Here is a 24,001-nt window from a genome sequence, read left to right as displayed (position 1 = left end):
TGGGCATCCATATGGGCCCCAGCTATGCCTGTCTCTTTGTTGGCTAAATAAAACAGGCTATCTTCTTTAATTCCACCGGCACCACTCCCCACCTCTTCCTCCACTACATTGATGGGACTGCATTGGTACCAGCTCATGCTCCCACGAGGAGGTTGAGCAATTCATCAACTTCACCAATACATTCCACCCTGACCTTAAATTTACCTGGACCATTGCTGACACCTCCTTCACCTTCCTGGACCTCTCCATCTCCATTAATGATGACCGACTTGACACCATTTTTTACAAACCCACCGACTCCCACAGCTACCTGGATTACACCTCTTCCCATCCTATCTCCTGCAAAAATGCCATCCCGTATTCCCAATTCCTCCATCTCCGCCATATCTGCGCCCAGGAGGAACAATTCCACTGCAGAACACACCAGATGACTTCCTTCTTTAGAGACCGCAATTTCCCTTCCCATGTGGTTAAAGATGCCCTCCAACGCATCTCGTCCACATACCGCACCTCCATCCTCAGACCCCATCCCTCCAACCGTAACAAGGACTGAACGCCCCTGGTGCTCACCTTCCACCCTATCAACCTTCGCATAAACCAAATCATCCGCCGACATTTCCGCCACCTCCAAACGGACCCCACCACCAGGGATATATTTCCCTCCCCACCCCTTTCCGGCTTCCGCAAAGACCGTTCCCTCCGTGACTCCCTGGTCAGGTCCACGCCCCCCTACAACCCACCCTCCCATCCTGACACCTCCCCCTGCCACCGCAGGAATTGCAAAACCTGCGCCCACACCTCCTTCCTCACCTCAATCCAAGGCCCCAAAGGAGCCTTCCACATCCATCAAAGTTTTACCACCAATATCCACATCCACCAATATCATTTATTGTATCCGTTGCTCCCGATGGGGTCTCCTCTACATTGGGGAGACTGGACGCCTCCTAGCAGAGCGCTTTAGGGAACATTTCTGGGACACCCGCACCAATCAACCACACCACCCTGTGGCCCAACATTTCAACTCCCCCTCTCACTCTGCCAAGGACATAGAGGTCCTGGGCCTCCTTCACCCCCGCTCTCTCACCACCAGACGCCTGGAAGAAGAACGCCTCAACTGCTGCCTCGGAACTCTTCAACCCCAGGGCATCAATGTGGACTTCAACAGTTTCCTCATTTCCCCTTCCCCCACCTCACCCCAGTTCCAAACTTGCAGCTCAGCAATGTCCCCATGATTTGTCCTACCTGCCTATCTTCTTTTCCAAATATCCTCTCCACCCTCCACCCCGACCTATCACCTTCATCCCCTCCCCCACTCGCCTATTGTACTCTACGCTACTTTCTCCCCACCCCCACCCTCCTCTCACTTATCTCTCCACCCTTCAGGCTCTCTGCCTGTATTCCTGATGAAGGGCTTTTGCCCGAAACGTCGATTTTACTGCTCCTCGGATGCTGCCAGAACTGCTGTGCTTTTCCAGCACCACTCTAATCTAGACAATAATCCCACATGGTTTACTCACAGGCAGCACCATCAGAACACTGGGAGAGAAATTACATAATTACTTACTCAACGACGGAAAATCTGATGAAAGATACAGACATTTATAAATGTACAATTTACAATTCCTTGATTGTTTCCAAGTGCAATGTAAAGGTAAAATGAACTTTGGAAAATAAGCAGAAAGAGACCGTTCAGTCCCTTGAGTTTCATTAACCATTAAATTATGGCTCATTGTGCCTCGATGCCACACAAGCACAATATAGTCATGAGCAACTTTAATTTTATGACATTAAAATGAAACCAACCACTCTAGTGCATTGAGAGAATTTGCATTTATCTCATGCATTTGATTCTCTGTGTCCGAAAGTGCTTTGTAACTAATGAACTATTGTCCAAGTGTAATCCCTGCTGCTGACCAGGCAAAGTCTGATACCATTTACCCTCACCAAGGACCCATAGAATAAGAAACGAAAAAATGATTAAACATTGGCTAGGACTTTGGAAGAATTATTTTCTCTTATTCAAGAGGTACAATAGCATCATGGTTCAGTTTCTGGAATCATAGAGGGCAGGGCTATTGGACCAGAGGCAAGAACCCAAATCTCACCTGTGGAATTTGAATTTCACTATTTAAGCAAATATGAGCTTAGGGTTAATATCAGTAATGGTGACCATGAAACCATTGAATTGTCATAGCGTGGTTCTTCTATGCCTTTTTCTAAGAAAAAAAAATCCTTCTTTCATCTAACCAGCAATGGTCCTGTGAAATTATCAAATTAACCGTCCAGTTCTACTTGATCGTATGGGTCACCACCACCTTCTCAAAAGTAGCGATGGGGAATAAGTGCTGGTCTTGCCAATCATGTGCACATTCTATGATTGACTGGAAAAATGGATCATCCCAAAAGGTAGCTAGGGCCAATGCTTAAAATCTCGTGTCATCTTAGAAAATGCAAAAACCCATCAATCATTCCATTATCAGCTTAACCTCATTGGTGGAGTTGACACTACATCTGAACTCAACTGACACTTTAAATTCCAACTATATTCTCACTGACTTGGGCTACTTCATTGCCAACTATTTTAGCTTTTGACTTCAGCATTATGTTGCTGCTAAAATTTAGCAATTACATGAAGTATAGATGGATAGAGGCAACTTTTAATTAACTATTAGGGCGGCACGGTGGCACAGTGGTTAGCACTGCTGCCTCACAGCGCCAGAGACCTGGGTTCAATTCCCGACTCAGGCGACTGACTGTGTGGAGTTTGCACATTCTCCCCGTGTCTGCATGGGTTTCCTTTGGGTGCTCTGGTTTCCTCCCACAGTCCAAAGATGTGCAGGTCAGGTGAATTGGCCGTGCTAAATTGCCCGTAGTGTTGGGTAAATGTAGGGGAATGGGTGGGTCGGTGTGGACTTGTTGGGCCGAAGGGCCTGTTTCCACACTGTAAGTAATCTAATAACAAATTGAAACATTTTATAGAATAGAATCCCCACAGTGTAGAAGCAGGCCCTTCAGCCCAACAAGTCCACACTGACCCTCCAAAGAGTATCCCATCCAGATTCATTCCCCTAACTAATGCACTTCACCTACACATCCTAGAACATTATGGGCATTTAGTTGGGCCTATTCAAGTAACCTGCACATCTTTAAATTGTGGGAGGAAACCCACACAGACACAGGGAGAATGTGCAAACTCCATATAGACAGTCGTCCAAGGCTGGAATCGAACCCAGGTCCCTAGTGCTGTGAGGATGCTGTGCTAACCACTGAGCTACTTTGCCACCCCAGTTGGGAGGAAAAGAATACAACTTATTTCCCCTTCTATGGTTAATTTCATTTCCTTATGCAAAGTTGACTTTGTGGATGCAGGCCTCAGATTGCCAGTAGCAATACCGAGAAGAGGTTCTTATTGACATAAAACAGAAAATCTCAGCAGGTCTAGCAGCATCTATGGAACAAGTAGCAGAGTTAACATTTCATAATAATATGACTCTTCTTGAGAGCAAACATTTTGCTAACTTTACATCAAGATTCAACAGTTTATCTGCTATTCATTTACACAGAGGTCATAGCCAGTACCTATTTATCTCTATAACTTAGATAATTTATCTGTCAGTTTTTCCATATCTACATAGTTTATTTTCACAGAAGTTAAAGAATTAGTGATTATGATAGAAATTTTGTTTGTCAAGAAAGAAACAAGAATTTAAGTTATCCCAAAACAACATTTTTCGCACTTGTCTGACAGATTGATATTTAGCTGTAACACCATGTGTACATGGACACTGCTTTATCCTACTGATCTCATTATTAAAAATAAGCTGCTTTGAATAGATTTCTATTTGGTCTCAATGGTGAAGAGGAGCATTAGGAAACTATCTCTGTAGTAACTGGGGAAACCATGTTGGAAAAAGCAAGAATGTTCCTTTCAATCATCAGTGCATTCCCCAATACATTATTGTATCACTAATCTACAGTTAATGATATTTTGAGCAATATCGTGTATTCAAAAGGATCAGGTCACTCTACTTATTAGAATAATTCCATTTGTGTAGCATCTGATCATGTTTCTTGTTCTTCTGTGTCAAGCTAATAGAGATGAACCAATGGATAGTGGTAAACTAATATATTCTAAATGGGCAAGGCTGTGTTCTTCATTATCTGTGGCCTTATACCTTTGTGATAACATGCTTAATGAAATTGGATGCAGAAAATAAAAGTTAAGCTGATCATTAATATTCACGAGCATGCAATTAACAATACTTATTCATTTGTGAAAATAGTTTCAAAAGCTTAATATGTGCTGAAAGCTATAATGCTTTCAACTAGTTTATGATAGGTACTGCTTATAAATTTGTTCAGCTTTGCTTGGATGGGTTATAACATTAGCTGACTCCTAATGTTTCATTGTCATAAATTAAATTGCGTTTTTTTAATGATATTGAAGTTTCTGTGCAGATCGTGTCTTATTTCAGTCTGTTTTTTTAAAAATAGGTAAACATAATGATCAGCAGAGCTAAAGGGCGGCATGGTGGCTCAGTGATTAGCACTACTGCCTCACAGCTCCAGGGACCCAGGTTTGGTTCTGGCCTTGGGCGACGGTGTGGAGTTTGCACATTTTCCCCGTGTCTGCGTGGGTTTCCTCCCACATTCCAAAAGATGTGCAGGCCAAAGTGCCAATTGCCCATAGTGTGAGGTGCATTAGTCAAGGGTAAATGTAGGGAAATGAGTCTGGATGGGTTACTTTTTGGAGGATTGGTGTGAACTTGTTGGGCCAAAGAGCATGTTTCCACACTGTAGGGAATCTTAATCTAATCAAAGGGCTGTTTCCACACTGTAGGGATTCTATTATAAATACAAGAATAAGTAAGTCTATCTTGCAATGATTATTAGCTGATGAGAAATTGTAACAATTTAAAGCAACTTTATTTTTTTCCCAATGGGTAGAAGTCTCAATCCTGCCCTTCCCTTCTTTACAACAGCCAATTCTTTCTGACTGTATCATTTAACAACTCTTCCTAATTCAATCAATTTCAGCTTAAAGAGGACACCAACAGATGTACATATTGACTGACCTAAAACCCAAGCAATATGCTCTAATGCTTCTAAAGCATCATAAGGCTGAAACTTTCAAACATATTTAAAATGTTTTACATTTATTCATTCTCTTCTTGTCAGCATCACTGGCATGGCCAGTGTTTATTGCACATTTCTAACCACCCTTCTGAAAGCTGTGTTGAGCTGCCTTCTTGAATTACTCAGTTGATTTGGTGAACATACTTCCACCTTGATGTTCAGGTGACAGGTCAGGTTTCGGCAACTAAGAGAGAACAGTAAAGTCTTTCCAAGTCAGAGGGAAATTTAGAGTTGGTTGTGTTCCCAAGTAGTTGTTCTCCTTCTAGGTGGTAGAGGTTATGGTTGTGCTATCGAAGAAGCCTTGCCAAATTGTTGCAGTCACGGAGATGGTACACACCGCTGCCCCAGTGGTGGAGGGAGTGAATGTTTAAGATGGCACATTGAAGCAAACTGCTTCATTCTTCAAGATGTCAACCTTCTAGAGTTGAACTTGTTGGAAGCTGAAAGCAGCCATGGAACTGGAGAGTAATTGTTCAGCTGTTGATTTGTGATTTTTATCTAATGGGAAAGTTTTGTCGAGTCAGGGGTTGAGGGACTGACCACTGAATATGTAATTTCTGACTTATTTTACATTTACAGCATTATAAGGCTGAGCAAATTAGATTTTGGCCAAATGTAACCTCAAGAAGTGGAGAAATGCAGGATTCAGCATTGGTAGTGCTGATAAATGTGAAGAAGAGTTGGTTCAATTTTTTCTTGTTTGAGATGGTCATAGACTGATGCTTGTGTGAATGCTATATGCCATTTATCAGACCAAGTTTGATTGTCGTCCTGGTCTTGCTACTTTTTAATGTGGACTATTTCAATATTTGACAGGTTGCAAATGGCACTGACTGTTATGCAGTCATCAATACAAACATTCCCATTTCTGGCCTTATGGTAGAGGGAAGGTCATTGATGAAACAGCTGGAGATGGTAGGCCTAGGACACTACCCTGAAGAACTCCTGCAGAGGTCCTGAATTTCAGAGGATTGGCCTCCAAGATCTAACCATCTTCCTTTGTACTAGGCATTAGGTTTTACCAACTTTAATTTTGCTCCGAAGATGCCACACATAGTGTGTGCTCTTGATTTTAAGAGCATTTACTCATTCATCACTGAACTTTAGCTCTATTATCTATATTTAAACTGTAAGAAGGGTGTGAACCAAGTGACCTTGATAAAATCCACACCGAGCATGGGTGAGCAGGTTACTGAGTTATGATAGCCATTGATTAACATTGTCAGGTATAGCTTACATCATTTTGCTTATTATTGAAATAATCAGTCCCTTGTTTTAACATTTTTTTTTCTTGACTGATTGGACAGCTTAAAATTTCCAGCCTTGCATTCTGAATGTATGTGGTTCAAGAATACGTATTGCTCAGTTTTGATCCAGATTTCATAAACCAAAATGAGAAACTACAAAACTTATTTGTAAATAAATAAATTGGCAACATATGTTTCCAATCATTCAATTTATGCACATTAACACACTTTTGAAATTTACTTTATCATGTAAATGTATACTGGAAAATACACGCATACCTTGCTATAGCTTTGGTGACAAAATATTTGGACTGAGTTTCAAAGAAGGTCGTTAATTTTAGGTTTGACATGAAGCCACAAGAGGTTGCTGGTAAAAATATACAACTAAAATATGAATCTCAAGTGAAATAATGAGGGATAGAAACTTCCTAATTCCATACTTACTCTTGAAGTTTCAATTTTAAAGGTTACCCTTATTGTAAATAGGACATTTTCCACCAAGAAATTTAAAAGCTGTGCTCTCAGCTAAAACACTGTTTAAATATGTAATGGCTAGATGGAGAATATTAGTTTCGGTAGATTGGATTAAAAGTGGGTAATCTTTTTAATAGATTAACTCCCTGGAAAAAGTGATGCTTTAGCTTTCTGGGATGAATGAACATGAGGTTCATGTGATCACTCAGGAGAGGGTTACCAAGTGAGAATCACATCCTAAGTAAGAATGAGAATCTGGATAATTGCCCATTCTGATTGGCGTGTATCGTCATATTTTCACTCCTATTTTGCATGCATTGATCCAACGCATGCCCAAGGAAACCATTCTTCCAAATGTCCACAAGGGGTAGCAGCACAGCTCTGAAAGCCCTTTCACATTGTACACAGAACCCTTGATAGTTGCCTTGACCCCAGGGACTGCATGACGTCATCCTTGATGATGTTGTAAGTGATCAATCCTTTTAAGAACATTCTTGAAGTAAAGAAGAAAACAGATGCTGTTTAGACCACACTATTTTAGGGATTGGTTTTGGGCTCTTGGGCTGCAGTGGTAGTGTCCCTGACTCTGAGCCAGATGGCCTGAGTTCATGTCCCACCTTCTCCACAGATGTGCCACATCATGTTAGACAGGTTGATTAAAAATATCTTGAGTGGGCTTTCTTCATTAGGGATTGATGCTTGGGAAAGGAGAAAAAGGGGACTAAAAAATTCTAATAGGCACTTTAGGGTGACTGACTTACTGCTTCATGAAACAGAGGAGTCACAGTTCAATAATTCTGACCATCAGTAGTCTGAACATATGCATGACTCCAGTTTTCCCTTGATTGTTTCACTTTCTGACAAAAAAAATGCCCAATGAATTGTCAAAATAGAACATAGAACAATACCGCACAGAACAGGCCCTTTGGCTCTTGATGTTGTGCTGACCTGTGAATAATCTAAGTCCATACCCATACACTAACCCATCATCATCCATGTTCTTATCCAAGGATTGTTTAAACTCACTAATGTGCTGAGTTAACTACACTGACAGGCAGGGCATTCATGTCCTTATCACTCTCTGAGTAAATGTATTAATTTACCTTCTGAAATAATTTTTTTAACCATACACCACTAGTCCTTAAGTCATGAGACAACGGCTCATACAAAACATAATGCCAGACTGTAAGCATTATTCCTGTGGCTTAGAGTTTCTGTTTGCTTAAAATTAAAAATCACACAACATCAGGTTATACTCCAACAGGTTTAATTGGAAGCACTAGCTTTCGGAGCGCTGCTCCTTCATCAGGTAGTTCTGTGATGGAGCAGCGCTCCGAAAGCTAGTGCTTTCCAATTAAACCTGTTGGACTATAACCTGGTGTTGTGTGATTTTTAACTTTGTACACCCCAGTCCAACATCGGCATCTCCAAATCCTGTTTGCTTAATACATTGTCAGCTTGGTTAAGCTCTGGACAATTAAAAAGGGATCAAAGAAACTGTGAATACCAACAACAAAAGCAAAGGAGTTGATGTCATTGGTAAAGATGCCCTGAACTGGACGTCCCCACTACTGGTAGTGTTTCATCTGACCAGGCAGCACTCTTGCGGCAGTGCCCTAGAATATCAAGCTGGACTTCTGCAAACACATCCTAAACCGACTCAAAACAGGAATAGTAGCAAATGAGCCATTGCTAACATAGAAATTCAGATGAGGAGAATAACAGTTTTGATGATAGCCTTTCATCAAAGCCGTTATTTTTTCCAATGCAACTCCCATTTGTAGCTTATTCTTTTCTTGTTCTTGTTTTGTTGGCTATGGTCGCCATAGAGACCTGCATGTGTTTGACAATATGAATCCAAGAAGTCAAAGAATGTAATCGCTTGACTATCTTTAGACAGATGCCACACTACAGAAACCTTATTAAGAAGGCGCTGCTGTTGAAATATGAATTGAAGCGTCAACAAAATTGTAGTGGTTAATTGTCAAGCTCTGAATGGTTTCTTTTACATGTTATAATGCATCCAGCATTGTTTTGTGCAGAAGAATCAAGGGTGAAGTGACAAAAATCCTTTTTGCTCAGTGCGTAGTTAGGGTATGGAATGCACTGACTGGAAATGTGATGGGGCCAGTTTCAGTTGAGACAATCAAGAGGGCACTGTTTCACTATTTGCAAGAGTAAGGGGGGAAAGTAGGAGATTGGCACCAGGTAACTTTGTTTATGTAATGAGCTAGTGCAGGCTGCGAATATTTGTTGAGAGTTCAAAGTCACTTAAAGTTAGATTCAACATTAATTGTTGTCAAATTCAAAACAAAATTTAAATTGTAATTACGTGTTACATAGTGCAAGAAGAATGATGATCCTGTAATATATTTGTGTCCAGTAAACTGTAGAAAGTCCAATTACAAATAGGTTACTTTGCTTGCAAGAGGCTGATGGGCCAAATTCCACTGGGAATGTGAGCAATGCATCCTAGCTACCTGGAAATTAGTTCAAAGCAAGGGATCGAACTCTGTGCCAAACCTGGAATTCACCGAAGAAACCCTCATACAATTTTCCAGAGACTGAAATTCCTTCTCTATCTCAGAACACCACTCCCATTTAAGGCAAGGTACAGGAACAAGAGAGTTAGAGGTTTTCTGCTACTGATATCTTGTATATTCCATCACCAGCTGTGACACATAATCATAGCAATGTCATGGTACAGATGGAGGCCATTCACTGGCTTGTTAAATGAGCAAAGTTACCTGGTGCCAATCTCACATACTCATGTGCATTAGTTTTCTCAAAGTAACGATCCAATGCCCACTTGATTGCCCTAGTTGCCCCAGACCCTAAAGACTCACTGAGTGAAAAAAGGTTTTTCTCATTTCACCCTTGCTTCTTCAGCACAACACTTTAAATCTCTGCTCTCTTATTCTTATTTCTGTTGATTCAAATGCTTTTCTCAGTTTCACAGTGAACTTTCAATTTTGAATATGCCTTGTAATTAGTCCTTATGATCACATTTTTAGGAGTTGGGTTGTGAGAAACATACAGAATGTTCATCCCTGGTACCTATTCTGTCATCAGGGTGAAATGTGGTGGGGGTGGGGGGGGCTCCAGATATGACACCAAGTAACATTTGGAGAAGGTGGCCATTTGCATTGACATCTCAGGGGGTCCAACCCACTGAAGGCCAGTGAGTGGGCTCCCAAAGCATAAGGATCAATAGGAAGCCTACCAGTACTGAAAGATCAACTGCCCCACTACTAGAGGCAGGTGCTGCTGAAGTGGAAGTAAGAATGGTCAAAAGGATTGGTACCATTGGACAGAAGGGACAGTAATGGGCAGTGTTTATTAGCATGGCACCATCAGCATTGCAAGAAATTTCCTGCTCCAATTAATAGCACTCATGCTCCGAGAAGGCTCTCACCATTTAATCACCTGATTTCCTGGTTTGAATGACTGGAGAACGTCTTTAATTAAGCTGCATGCAGGTTACCAGATCTGCTTTAACACTTACTCCCGAAATATCACGTGAAGGGGGAATCTGTCATGGAACTGGCCTGATGGCTTTTCTCCCTCATTTTCGGGAATCCTCCAGACTCACCTGCAGGCGATCTTTGAAAATCTGGCCCATAGTGCATCTTACAAAACTCCAGGGAAATATTGTCAAAAATGTCACATGCAACAGCCACTAGATTTCTAAATATGGTGCTTCTCACAACCTTCTACATGTCAGCTCTCTGCAAGATCCATCATCTTTGAACTCTGACCTATTGTGTATTCCTCAAATGCCGTGGAATGTTCTACACTGACAACTTTAAAAATGGTTTGTAAATATAAAAATTATTTATTGGTTTCACGAATATTAATTGTCTTATTTTTGTTCGCAATGCAGTAATCAACGATGGCGCACCGGATAAGACTGCTTTTGCTGATGAAGCTGGAAGTGAGGAGGATTTGTACGAAGACTATCGGAGTGGGAATCATCGGTATGGACACCAAGGAGGAGGGGGAGAACAACTGGCCATCAATGAGGTAGATTTGTTATAGAACCAATTTAAAAAATAATATCTCAGTAGACATGGGTTAGTGCTCATCTGCTAACTCGTCATGTTAATCAATTAAATATTGCATTTTTGTCTTGAGAGCAATGTTTCAATTATTGACATTCAGAGCAACTAGTAATATTTTGCTCACCAAGTATTCAGCTGGTTAATTATTTATGAAGGAGGGGAATGCTATCCAGGTCATGGTGACAGGTGAGAAAACTGTGTCACTACAAGGGTTAAAAACTGTTACAGAAGGTTGATACTTAAAAGTTAGCACAGCACCAGAACTAGATGAGATATATTCAGGGCTTTTGAAGGAAATGAGAATGGACAGTGTAAGAGTGATGGATGATGGATCTTGCAGAGAGCTGACATGTAGAAGATTGTGAGAAGCGCCATATTTAGAAGCATCATATTTCAGTCTTCCCCGGACTTGGGGGAGGTGGCAGAAAATTTGAAAATTGCGAACATTACGGCTTTATTCAGAAAATATTGTAACAATAAGCTCAACATTTACAGGCCAGTCAGTTTAACTTTCGAGGTGGGGAAGCTTCCAGGATTAATAATTCAGGATAGAATTAGTAATTGCATGGAAAAAGTGGGTTGACTGGGATGAGTCAGTATGGATTCCTAAATCACATTTAGCTAACTTGCAGGAGTTCTTCAAGAGATAATGGAAAGAACCGATGGGGGTAACACTGTTGATGTGATGTACAAGGACTTCCAGAAGGTGTAAGATACAGTATCACACAACATACTAGCAAGGGATGGCACATGAACTCAGTGTTTAGCACTGCTACCTCACAACACCAGGGACCCGGGTTTAATCCCAACCTCGGGTGACTGTGTGGAGTTTGCACATTCTCCCTGTGTCTGCATGGGTTTCCTCTGGGTGATCTGGTTTCCTCCCACAGCCCAAAAGATATTCAGGTTAGGTGGATTGGCCATGCTAAATTGCTCAGAGTGTCCAGGGATGGATTAGCCATGCGAAATGCATGTTTACAGGTATAGAATACCGGGGTGGATCTGGGTGGGATGCTGGTTGGTGGGTTATTGTGGACTTGATGGCCTGAATGGCCTGCTCCCACACTGTATGGATTCTAGGGAAGTTACAGGTCATGGATGAAAAGGGACAGTAGGAATGTGCATTCAAAATTTACCAAGTGATAGGAATTCCCTCCCGAATGGCAAAGTCAACTCACAGCAGGTGGACTGCAATTGTTCCAGCAAGTAACTTGCCACCATCTTCTCAAGAGCAACTAGGAATGGGCAATAAATGCTGGCCCAGCCAGTGATGGTTACATCCCATGAGGGTTTTTTAAAAAAGAGAATATGCTTCAGAATAGAGGAAGGTTTGTAGGTGAGTTTCCCAGGGTCGATACTGTGACCTTGTATTTCCTGATATGTATTAACGATTTGGATCTTGATGTGAAAATTGCTAGGATTGTAAACTGTGAGGAGGATTGTGTGAAACTCTAAAAGGACATTGATAAGTTGGTGAAATGGGCAAATGAATAGCAGATGAGGTTCAATGCAAAGAAGTATGAGATATTGCATTTCAGTAGGAAGAACATTGAATAACAACATAAAACAGTGGGTACTGTTCTAAAGGAGGTGCAGGAGTAGAGGGACCTAGGTACATATGTGCATAGATTACTGAAGGTTGCAGGACAAGATGAGAGGACAATTAATAAAGCATATGTAACCTTGGCTTTAATGATAGGGACATAGAGTACAAGAGCAAGGAAGTGATGTTGAATTGTAAAGGCATTTGTTTGACCAGAGCTGGAGTATTGTGTACAGTTCTGGGTGCCACATTATAGGAAGGATTGGAGAGTGTGCAGAAACAGCTTCCAAGAATAGTTCCAGGGATGTGAAGTTTCAGCTATGCGGATAGAGTGTAGAAGCTGGAAAGTTGGGGCTGTTCTCCTTAGAAAAAGGAAGGCTCAGAGGAGATCTGGTAGAGGATTCCAAAATCATGAGATGCACAGAGTAGATTAAACTACGCCCACTCATAAAACAATCAAGTCCCTTATTTAAAGTGATTTGCTGTATTAATCATTTCATAGATTTGTACAATTTTACTGTAGAGAAGAAAGTCATTCGAACCATCGTGTCTGTTCTGGCACCTGAAAGGGCTACCCAGCTAGTCTCAATCCCCAGTTCTTTCTTGTAGTTCTCAAAATTCATCGCTTTTAAATATATATCAAGCTCCCTTTTAAAACCGTCTAAGGAATCTGTCTCCACCACTCTTCTCAGGCAACACATTCTTATTCTTAACAACTCTCTGACTAAAGACGTTCTTCCTCATTTCACTCCTCGCTGTCTTGCTGACAGTTTTGAAATTGTGACCTCCAGTTACTGACGTACCAACTCATGGAAGCAAAATGTCCTTCTTCACCCTGTCAAAATAGTTTATTATTTTAAACACCTCAGAAAGGTCATCTCTTAATTTCTGCTCCAAGGAAAATAAGCCCAATTGTTCTCATCTTCCTCTATCTCTCAAATCCCTCATTCCAGAGACTATTCTAGTAAATCTCCATTGCAGACTCTCCAGGGCTTTAACATTCTTCCTTCAGTACGGTTCCCTGAACTGGACACAATACTCCAAATGTGATCTGACCAATGATTTGTAAAGGTGTAGCATTGCTTTTAAAACTCTATGCCTCAATTTATAAACCTAGGGATGCTATAAACCATCTTAACAATTGTTGCTGGCCATCTTCAGAGAATTCTGCACTTGTACCCTAAGGTTCCTGTGCTCCCCTCAAAGCTATATCATTGAGCCTGTATTGTCTCTCCATGTTTCTTTAAACTTAAAACTATGTTTATATACAGTCCAATGATGCCACCCTCCTAGTGGGAAGTATACTTAAAGAACTTATTCATTGGCAATTGGTTGCTGCAGTCAAATGACATGACCTGGGACTTGTGCAGCCCTCCAAGATCCTCCAGGACTGCAAGATCACTGAACTTCTTTTTACAGTGCCAGAAACAGTTTGTATTTGAATGAACATTCTTCAGTTCAATGTGATGGTAAAATCATGACAATTATTCAGTGGGAAATGATGGACAATAGTTGAGAACATTGAAAATTTGATATGATAACTGTGAATGTGAAATGTATTGATGCTTCGGAATTTTATGAATAGGAGTGAATCGGAATAGAATTTTTTACATTAGAATTCTGTTAAATTACTTCAGTTTAGCACAACAGTATGTTATTAAAGAAATTATCAGTATGTGAGGGATAATAATCTTTAATACTTTCAATTACAGTCCCCAATCACGCGTACTCTTAAATGATTCCTCTTAACTTTAATTGAGAAGGATGCATCCTAAAGATCAACATACTGGGGATTACCACTGACCGGAAATGCAACTAGACTCAGTACACAAATATAGTGGCTACAAGAGCAGGTCAGAGTCTAGGAATACTGCAGCAAGTAACTCACCTCCTGATCCCCAAAGCCTGCCATCACCCATAAGGCACAAGTCAGGAGTGTGATGGAATACTGCCCACTTGCCTGGATGGGTACAGCTCCAACAACATTCAAGAAGCTGGACACTATCCAGGACAAAGCAGCCCACTTAATCGGCAAACATCCACAAGTATCCCCTCCCTCCACCACCAGTGCTCAGTAGCAGTGGTGTGACTAGCACAAGTACCAAAGTAAGAAATGAAATCTAGTTTCAAATAGATGCATTGAGTTGAATGTTTTTGGAGGTCGTGGTTTATTTCAGCAAAAACAGTAGTGTAAACTTTGTATCCGTCATCAGAAAATACTTTTATTTATTGCAAGGAATCAGTTGTTCATGCAAGCCCTATTGTGGAATCAGGCTGCGGCTGAAGAATGTTTGTTAATATTGAGTATTGTTGGATCCAACAGCAGGCTTATTGGGAATCAAGTTAAAGATACAATCTTGCAGAGGGAGTCAGTTAGCTCAGATGGCTGTATGATTGGTTTGCAAAGCTCAGTGATGCCAATTACACAGGTTCAATTCCCACAGCAGCTGAGGCCATGGTGAAGGAATCTCTTTTCAACTCTGCCCTCGCTTGAGATATGGTGACCCTTAGGTTAAAACACCACCAGTTCTCTCTCTCTCTGTAATAAGCCGCTTTATGGTCTGGTAAGACTGTGGCTATTTTGCATACTGCACTGTGTTGAACAAGTATGGAGACCACTGGGTAGCAACACAACATGGTGGGAGCAATCCAGAGACAGTAATCTCACTGGTTCCCTGGGCTCATCAACCATTGAAGTATCCTTTATCTCCACTGCTGATTTTGAAATACAATGATATTCTTGTGTTATCTAAATATAATGCAGATTCCATTTACCTGAAGATCTCTAATGGGCTTATTTACAACTAGCTATACAGTACAAAGTAATCTTGTGCCTTGGATGCTACCATTAGAGAACCCACGGACATGTGGCAACATTCAGGTATTTGGCTGATTTGCATGTTGACCTCTTAAAAAGAAACACCACTCCAAAGTTGATAGATTAGATATTTTTTAGATTACTTACAGTGTGGAAACAGGCCCTTCGGCCCAACAAGTCCACACCGACCCGCCGAAGCGCAACCCACCCATACCCCTACCCCTACATATACCCCTTACCTAACACTATGGGCAATTTAGCATGGCCAATTCACCTGACCCGCACATCTTTGGACTGTGGGAGGAAACCGGAGCACCCGGAGGAAACCCACACAGACACGGGGAGAACGTGCAAACTCCACACAGTCAGTCGCCTGAGGTGGGAATTGAACCCAGGTCCCTGGCACTGTGAGGCAGCAGTGCTAACCACTGTGCCACCGTGCCGCCAACACATAGCCTGATGTAAAGCAGACCATTGACCCAGTTTGAAGTCAATGGGTGGAAAGTCCTGGGAGTATAAGGCCTAGTGGATGACTTGAGTAAAAAATGAGGTCTGCAGATGCTGGAGATCACAGCTGCAAATGTGTTGCTGGTCAAAGCACAGCAGGCCAGGCAGCATCTCAGGAATAGAGAATTCGACGTTTCGAGCATAAGCCCTTCATCAGGAATAAGAGAGAGAGAGCCAAGCAGGCTAAGATAAAAGGTAGGGAGGAGGGACTAGGGGGAGGGGCGATGGAGGTGGGATAGGTGGAAGGAGGTAGATGACCTGGGGGGTGCAGTGAGAGAGGGACTCACTGAAATCCTTGTAGAGGGAGGAAGAGAGCTTCTTCAAGGAAGGCATCCTTGTAAGAGGATTCGCAGTAGGTTAAAATCTTCGAGTAAAAAATGAGGTCTGCAGATGCTGGAGATCACAGCTGCAAATGTGTTGCTGGTCAAAGCACAGCAGGCCAGGCAGCATCTCAGGAATAGAGAATTCGACGTTTCGAGCATAAGCCCTTCATCAGGAATAAGAGAGAGAGAGCCAAGCAGGCTAAGATAAAAGGTAGGGAGGAGGGACTAGGGGGAGGGGCGATGGAGGTGGGATAGGTGGAAGGAGGTAGATGACCTGGGGGGTGCAGTGAGAGAGGGACTCACTGAAATCCTTGTAGAGGGAGGAAGAGAGCTTGATTAACTTGTTTACTGACTGGGCAGTGAAGGTGAAAATTACTTCTCATTTATCTTTCTTTATGATAACAATTGTAGCACTGGAATAATTGTGTCTCATTTATGCTTAGTTGTTTCTTCTTGTCAGTGAATGATAGTAAATATAAAATGGCATTGCATTGCATAAATTTGATATTTGGAAATATGCACACTGAAGTACATTCACTAACGATTGGGCAACAAAAAAATACAACATTATTTTGTAATAATGTTAATAACTTATGAGCCAGTCGTTGTAACATACGATTTTGATAAAACACAAATTCTGACCTCAACTATATTGCTCAACTCAGTCAATTTAAATAACAAAAAAGAATAACTTTCTAAATTAATTTTCTAATATTTTCCATGGCCTTAGAACACCTCAAAGCACCTTATTGCCAGCAAAGTATTTTGTGTAGTGCACTTTTTATTGTTTTGTAGAGGGAAATCATAACAAATAATTTGCAAATAATAGCATCCATTTACATCAATGAGTTAAGTGACGAGATAATCTGTTTTTATGTGACATTAGTTGAGGGATTTATTACATGATTGAGTGGACTCCTTTTCCCTTCTTCTGAAAAAACCTTGCGATCTTTTAAGAGAAAGCAAACAGCAGAGAAAGCAGACACAGGCACAATTTAACATCTCATCCAAAAGACAGCAACTCCTGCAGTGCATCATCCTTCAGTATTAGATAGATGTGTGAGCTTAGATTGTCTTTTCAACTGTCTGGATGTATCCAGAACCCCTGAAATCTGACTGAGAGATGGCATTGAAAGTTTTGTGCTCAAGAGTTCTAAGTAAACTGATTTAGCCATTTAGGAACAATATCACAGTTCCATTGTTAAGTGTGACATGTACGTAACTGAGTCAAGCTGACTATCAGGCAAATAAAATAGTGCACGCACAAATGAAAGCAAAATACTGCAGCTGATGGGGATATAAAATAAAAACTGGAAGTGCACGATAATCTCAGCAGAGCTGGTAGCATTTGTGGACAGTGAAACACAGTCAATATTTTGTGTCCAATGATTCTGTTCTGAAGACGAGTTGTTGAACTTGAAATGTTCGCTGTTTTTCTATCCATAAATGCTAGCAGATGGATGAATTTCTCCAGCTTTTTGTTTAATTATTAATAAAGTAGCACAATTGCTATCATAAGAAAAAGAATTAGGAGACTTGAAAAATAATTGGCTCCTCACTTTCATGTATTATACTCTATTGCATAAAGTTATGAGTTTTGCTGTCAGTGATGATGCTCAGCTGACAGACTCTCATATGTTACCCTCCCTCTGAATTCATTCTCATACTGGACATTTGACCTGGTCCAAGTGTTCACTGTGTCCATTAAATTGAGTGAAGTTATGTTCTTGTGATGATACTATGGCTTTAAGAGGTGTGTTCAATAGGTCATTTTTAAACAAGAAAGGTTGAGATATAGGTGCCGAGCGGTCTGATCAAAGCTTGGGTTTTTTCCAAGTTCAGTCAATAGAAGTAGCCAAAATGGGTGTGGTCAAGCTCCCACAGAGCCAGTATTTTTAGTTTTAGCTTTCAGCATTTACTGGTTTTTGAAGCTGGATGTGGAAGCTTTTATTCCTCTGTCTGATACAGCTAAAAGTTGTGGTTCTCTTCCTGCTGCTAGAATTGCACTGAATTTGCCTTTACCAAGAATGTGTTTGTGATGATCTACTACTATATTAGAACCATTAATAGAAGTAGTTATATGTATTATTTTGTTAAACATTTTGATAGAGTTACAATAAAGCCAGTTATTTTGGTTTTAGTTTGTCTGTATTTTAACTGTAGTGGAAAAATGAAGTGTGTTTTGCCTAAAGTTGAGCAGTTTGACCAATTGAATTGTGTCTAGAAGGCAATGCCTTACACATACCTTTAGAATAAGAAAACATTAAAGTTTAGGCTATCTTCTAATATGTTGAGGGGGTTTGGTCTGATCCATAACAATTCTGAAAGGTAGTTAGAGGAGGTGCATTTATATATTTATAATGAGTTTAAAACTATGGCTTGGAAGTCAGAATCAGTTTCACTGCCAGAGTTGGCAAATTGTCCGCCTGTTTAAACTCATAAGTGCAACCTGCAGTTCTTTTCAAAAAGAAAAATCTATTTCATTCTTTCTATTTTGCACAAATGTCCTTATATCTCCTGAAGGGCATAATCAGGCTCTGTTATTATTGGGAAAAATAACAGGATGAAATACCACGTCTTCCCAGGAGTATGTTTATGAAAGTAAGCAGCACTCATTCAAGGAACTTTGAAGAAGATAGCCTGGTCCATCACTTATTTTAAATATACTGTAAACATCCATCAATGGGTTAAATGATTCAGAGTTGCATCTTACTCCATTGGTCAAGCAGCAATGAAAGAATTTTTGTTTTTAACGAAGTGGGGCAATGAAGCAGTTAACAACATTGTGCATATATAAATTCTAAAAATAAATTGCAATGCTTTGCAAACTCCCACTAAAAAATGAATAGACCTAGAATTTCATTTAAGCAAAGCATTAAAACAATGAGACATGGCATATCTGATTTAAAGAACAGCTGTAATCAGTATTTGCCTTTGGTACCGTGTTGTAATGAGCACCATTGTTTCCCTGAGCCTTTGTGGGCAGTCCCAATTCCTGACTCTCAGGGTACCAAGGCAGGAACTGTCTATCTCACCAGTGGTGCTGTGCCATTTACCAGAATTAGCATTTACTGAAGGGCCGTGTGCCCATGAGCCATTTGCGAGCAAAGCTCTACTTTCCAGAGGATAAAGTCTACCTTTGACTTCTGTTGCAGCAAACAGAAACAGCTCAAGACATTTACAGTAAGTGTGTGCGCATGAATTATATAATCTGCTTGCTGTGAAAGATTCAAGCACTGGTTTTTTTCCTTCTCTGGCAGTGCTGCATTGTACTGCATTTTTCACTAATGTTTGATTATAGCTCCAAGCCTGGGAATGAAGAATATTGTTAATTCTTTCAGAACTGCAGTTTCTCATTTTTTAGTTTGCTGACATCATATTTTCAATAAGTTGATCAAGAATTGCAACTGTTAAAATTATTTTTGAAATTTTATTCCTCCTACTTTATGCCTGATTTTTCTGAATTTGCTGTTCTTCCAGATGAGGGGTGTTAGCAAAGGAGGGATTTGGGTATTCAGGTATCAAGCTCTCTAAGTTAGTTACAACATAGATAGACACTCCAACAGAATCCTCCGTAATCTAACTATTGGAAACACATCAATGCCAACCCCCCCGATAAACTTAAGGCTTTTCATAGCCAGGCTCCCCATGTCCTAATTCACACACAGTCCCCCTTATTCATCACCATTATGCTGGCATTGACCCAAGCTAAGGATCATCTAGATTTTAAAATTTTCATCCATGTTCTCAAGTTGCTCCATGGCCTCATCCCTCCCTATCTCTGTAACCCCTTCCAGCCTAAACGGGCTGAGATATCTGACCTCTTATAAGTGTGGCCTCTTGAACCTCCTTAATTTAGAAATCACTTCATGATTAGTGAGTGTGTTTTCAGCTGTCTAAAGCCTGTGCTGAGTAATTACTTTCTAAATCATTCTACCTTAGTTATCTCTTTGAAGACTTTCCTTTGACAATCTTCCATAATTATCATTATGTGGCTTGTTGTTGTGTCTTGTTTTATATCCTTGAACATTTTTATTACGCTATAAAAGAGCAATAAATACAAATTGTTGCTGGTCAAATTAACAGAAAAGATATGCATTTATATAGCACCGAGCAGGGCAATACAAAGCATTTTGGTATATAAGTACTTTTGAAGTCTGGTCTCTGTTGTAATGTTTGCAACACAGCAACAATTTTGGTACAGAAAGATTCAAAATGTGCCAATTAAATAAATGTCAAAATCACTTGCATTAGTGGCAAGGCCAGCATTTATTGCCCAATCCTAATTACCCTGAAGAAGATGGTGGTGAGACATTCTCTTCTTAAACCGCTGCAGTTCTTAGAGTAAAAGTGCTCCTGCTGCATTGTTAGAAAGGGAGTTCAAGGATTTTGACTGAGTTATAATGAAGGAAGGATCATATATCACCAGGTTTGGATGTATGTAACCTGGAGGGGAGCCTGCAATTGGTTGTGTTCCCATGGTCTGCTGCTGTTGCTCTGCGAGATAGTAGAGGTCGTGGAATTGGAAGCTGCTATTGAGGTAGCCTTGATGTGTTGCTGCAGTGTACCTCATGGATGGGGCATACCACAGTCATACTGAACTGATGGTGGAGGTGAGGCAATGCCAGGATTGACATTTGTAGAAATGACAAACACATGGTCCTTGCAGAGACAACATCTCATCTTCATTCTGAGCTAGCCACTAGTGTGTGAACCAGTACTATCATATCTTAACATTTTGCACAAATTTAACAGGCCAAATACACATCCAAAAGACATTGTAGGCCATAATCAGCTGCAGAATTGCACTGCACAACAATCTTTACCTCATGAACCAGTGCATCTCCCACTTCTATTAAGGCAGAAGATTAACCTTCTGTCACTGAGACAGGTGGAGAAAGGAGTGCCAAACATACATCCGAATTAAGTATCAACCTAGTGAAGCTACTATGCATGATGGGGCATATACCAAACTGTTAGGATACAGTCAGAGCTGGGTAGCACCACACCAGTACATAAGAGCAGAACTCTGTAGCTGTACCATATCCAGTTAAGAAAGCTGATAGACAGCCTGGCAAACCAACGGAAGGCAGATTCTCCATGCATCCCATCCTCAGTCAGAACATAGCACAGCTCAAGCATAGTGAGAGGGAAGGCTGATTGATCTACAGCCAAAGTGCCAAGTGACAGACTGTATCAAAGGTCTCTCGAAAGCCCACCCTCATCGTCAGTCTCAGTTTAATTTACTTCACTCTGCATGACATGAGGAAATACTGGCATACAATGGTAAAAGCTATGGGCACTGCACCTGCTGTTTCTGCTGCCATGCTAAAGCTGTTCCCGTTCACCTGTCATGATGTTATCTACTAGTCAACACCGAATATTGTATAGCCATATAAAATCTGACCAATTACAACCCTGTAAAGCTGCACTCATCCAATGTAAAGTGATCAAAGGAATCTGTGTTCAAATATTATCTAATAACTAATCAGCTGCTCAATGGTACTTAGTTTGGATCTGTCAGGACCATGATTTGACATGCGTTTTAAATATCTGAGTTCACATGAGAGGAGCTGAACTCAATATCTAACAGAACTCAACAAATTATTGTCAGGAAGCTGAGGTCAATACTGAATTAGGTTTCTTGAGTGGGGTGAGAGGAAGTAAAAAGAAATCATTTCAGTGGCTATGATCATACCTGACACAAAGATGACTGTCATTAATGAAGTAGATGGGCAGGAGGCTGGAAGAACATGGCAAGCCAGGCAGCATCAGGAAGTAGAGAAGTCGATGTTTCAGAAATATTGACTTCTCAACTCTTGATGCTGCCTGACTTGCTGTGTTCTTCCAGCCTCCTGCCCATCTACTTTGGATCCTAGCATCAGCAGTTTTTTTTGTTATTAATGAAAGCCAGTCATCGTAGATCCAGTCATCACATCACTTCCTCACACCCAATCATTTCCAAAAGGACTCAGTACTCATTTGTTAAATCCACAGTTGAAAATGCACTCAAAGTGCGAGCTCAAAGTCTTTGCCGAATGATTTCTTAGCAGTATTTGGATTTCTGCTGAGTTTGTCAATACCTATTTATTTTCGGTACACAAATCAAGAATGCACGGGCCAGGCGGCAGGGAAATGATTACAACCTTATCTTTCTTATGATGACATCATTCATATGTCAGATTTGTTATGGATCAAAATGAGATTGAGAACTTCGCTGCGGTCCAAAGATAAATTCCCCTCAACCTGAGGAGAAAACTCATTCTTACACCAATACAATATTTTCACTTCCACATCACATAAGGCCTGCCTAAATTATACTACTTAAGTAATCATACAATAGTGGCAGTACTCTTCAGTCAATTCACGTTTATGGTGAATTTGGTTTCATTGGGAAATTATTTCTCCTCATACATTGTTCAACAGCTTCTACAGAAGCAGGACTTTTCTTCTTTTTCTGCAGTGCTGATATAAATTCTTGTGTCGCACATAGAAAAACTGTGACAAACATTAGAAATTCAAGAGGCTTATCTTGGAAGCTAGGTAGAAGCTCTTACTTGTTGTTGGCTGTTGCTTTTAAGATCCTGTGGTCCACACAAAGTAGAACAAGCAGCACGATTCTGTTTTCTATACAACATGTGAATATCTGGAAAGAGATACTGTGAGAAAGTGTGGGGACATAAGTATGTGGTCCCATCAGTTGGCTTAAATGTAGGAACTGGTTGAATGACCATGTATTTACAGCAGTTGTTAAACAGTGTCCTTTGTAATGTTTCTCTATTACACTAGGAAACATTTGTCTGTTCGTGACACTCCTCTTCACCCAATCTCCTTTGTTTGCCTTGTTATATTAACTGACCGATCTGTCAACATCAAAAGGTTCTAAAAAGCTGAAAAACTGGTCTTTCACTTCAGCTTTCTTATTTCATTCCAAATTCTGAGATTGAGTCGGAAAGATGGATTTTTCAGTATAAAAGCTGGCATTATGTGCACCCTGGGTCAAATTCCATTCAGAAGGAGACTACAAGGAGTCAGAGAAGACAAAGTCAAGCAGGATTTGCCAATAGAATTTGTGTTGTTTGCAAAAAACTTTCTCAGGATTGCTGGAGACTTTTTTCACAAAGGCTAATTAGCCCCAGTGCAGCATTGCGCATTGCACCTCAATACTGTTATTGTTAATCTTAACATTGCTAAACTTGTGAAACTATTTCATGTGATTGTAAATGGATATTTTCATTAATAAGTCTCTAAAGTCTCTGATGTGGGTTTGATACTTCAGGAATAAAAGCAATCAGAGAAAGCCCTTATCCACATCACCCTCACCTCCCCCTTCCATACCCTCCCCCTTCTCCTCAAAGGTCTCCTGATATATTCAGTTTATAATCCAACATATATTCAGTGCATATTCAGTTAACTCCATCCTCATAGCAAATGCATAATTGCATGTGAGCAGTTAATGGAATTAAGTGTATCTTTTTCTAAACTAAGAGGTATTGTGCCATTGCAAGATTGTAGAGAGTGAAATGCAGGCAAAATTTATAAAGATGCATAGTTTAATATTAAAGTTCTTCAAATTTACTTAACAGAAACTGACCCTTTAGCCCAAGTAATCTATGCCATTTATGCTTCACATAAATCTCCTCACACCCTGTTTCATCTAAACTCATATCTCTGGCCTTCTATTCTTTTCACCCTTATACCTATTTAGACACCCTTAAGTTTACCTATATTATTTTCCACAATTATGTTTTCTGTAGTAGATTTTACATTCTCACCACTCCGGTTAAAAATGTTTCTCTCGTAGTCAGGACCAGATCCCAGCTGAAATTTTCCAAAACATTACAATTCCAGATGGGATAGCTCAAACTCCTGGTTGAGCAAGGATGAATAGA

At 40.5% G+C, this 24,001-nt stretch overlaps 1 protein-coding gene across 4 annotated transcripts in view; it reads left to right on the top strand.

Annotated features, from left to right (window-relative positions):
- Positions 1–24,001, top strand: part of LOC132821934 (uncharacterized) — a 462,849-nt gene that overhangs the window by 362,489 nt on the left and 76,359 nt on the right. For all 4 annotated transcript variants that reach the window (XM_060834915.1, XM_060834914.1, XM_060834918.1 and 1 more), the window contains one exon: positions 10,741–10,880. In XM_060834915.1, coding sequence (XP_060690898.1) covers positions 10,741–10,880 — 140 coding nt within the window. The remainder of the gene's footprint in view (positions 1–10,740; positions 10,881–24,001) is intronic.

Source organism: Hemiscyllium ocellatum, chromosome 13 (assembly GCF_020745735.1).
Source record: "Hemiscyllium ocellatum isolate sHemOce1 chromosome 13, sHemOce1.pat.X.cur, whole genome shotgun sequence".
Classification (NCBI taxonomy): domain Eukaryota; kingdom Metazoa; phylum Chordata; class Chondrichthyes; order Orectolobiformes; family Hemiscylliidae; genus Hemiscyllium; species Hemiscyllium ocellatum.
This window is presented reverse-complemented; position numbering and strand designations above follow the sequence as displayed.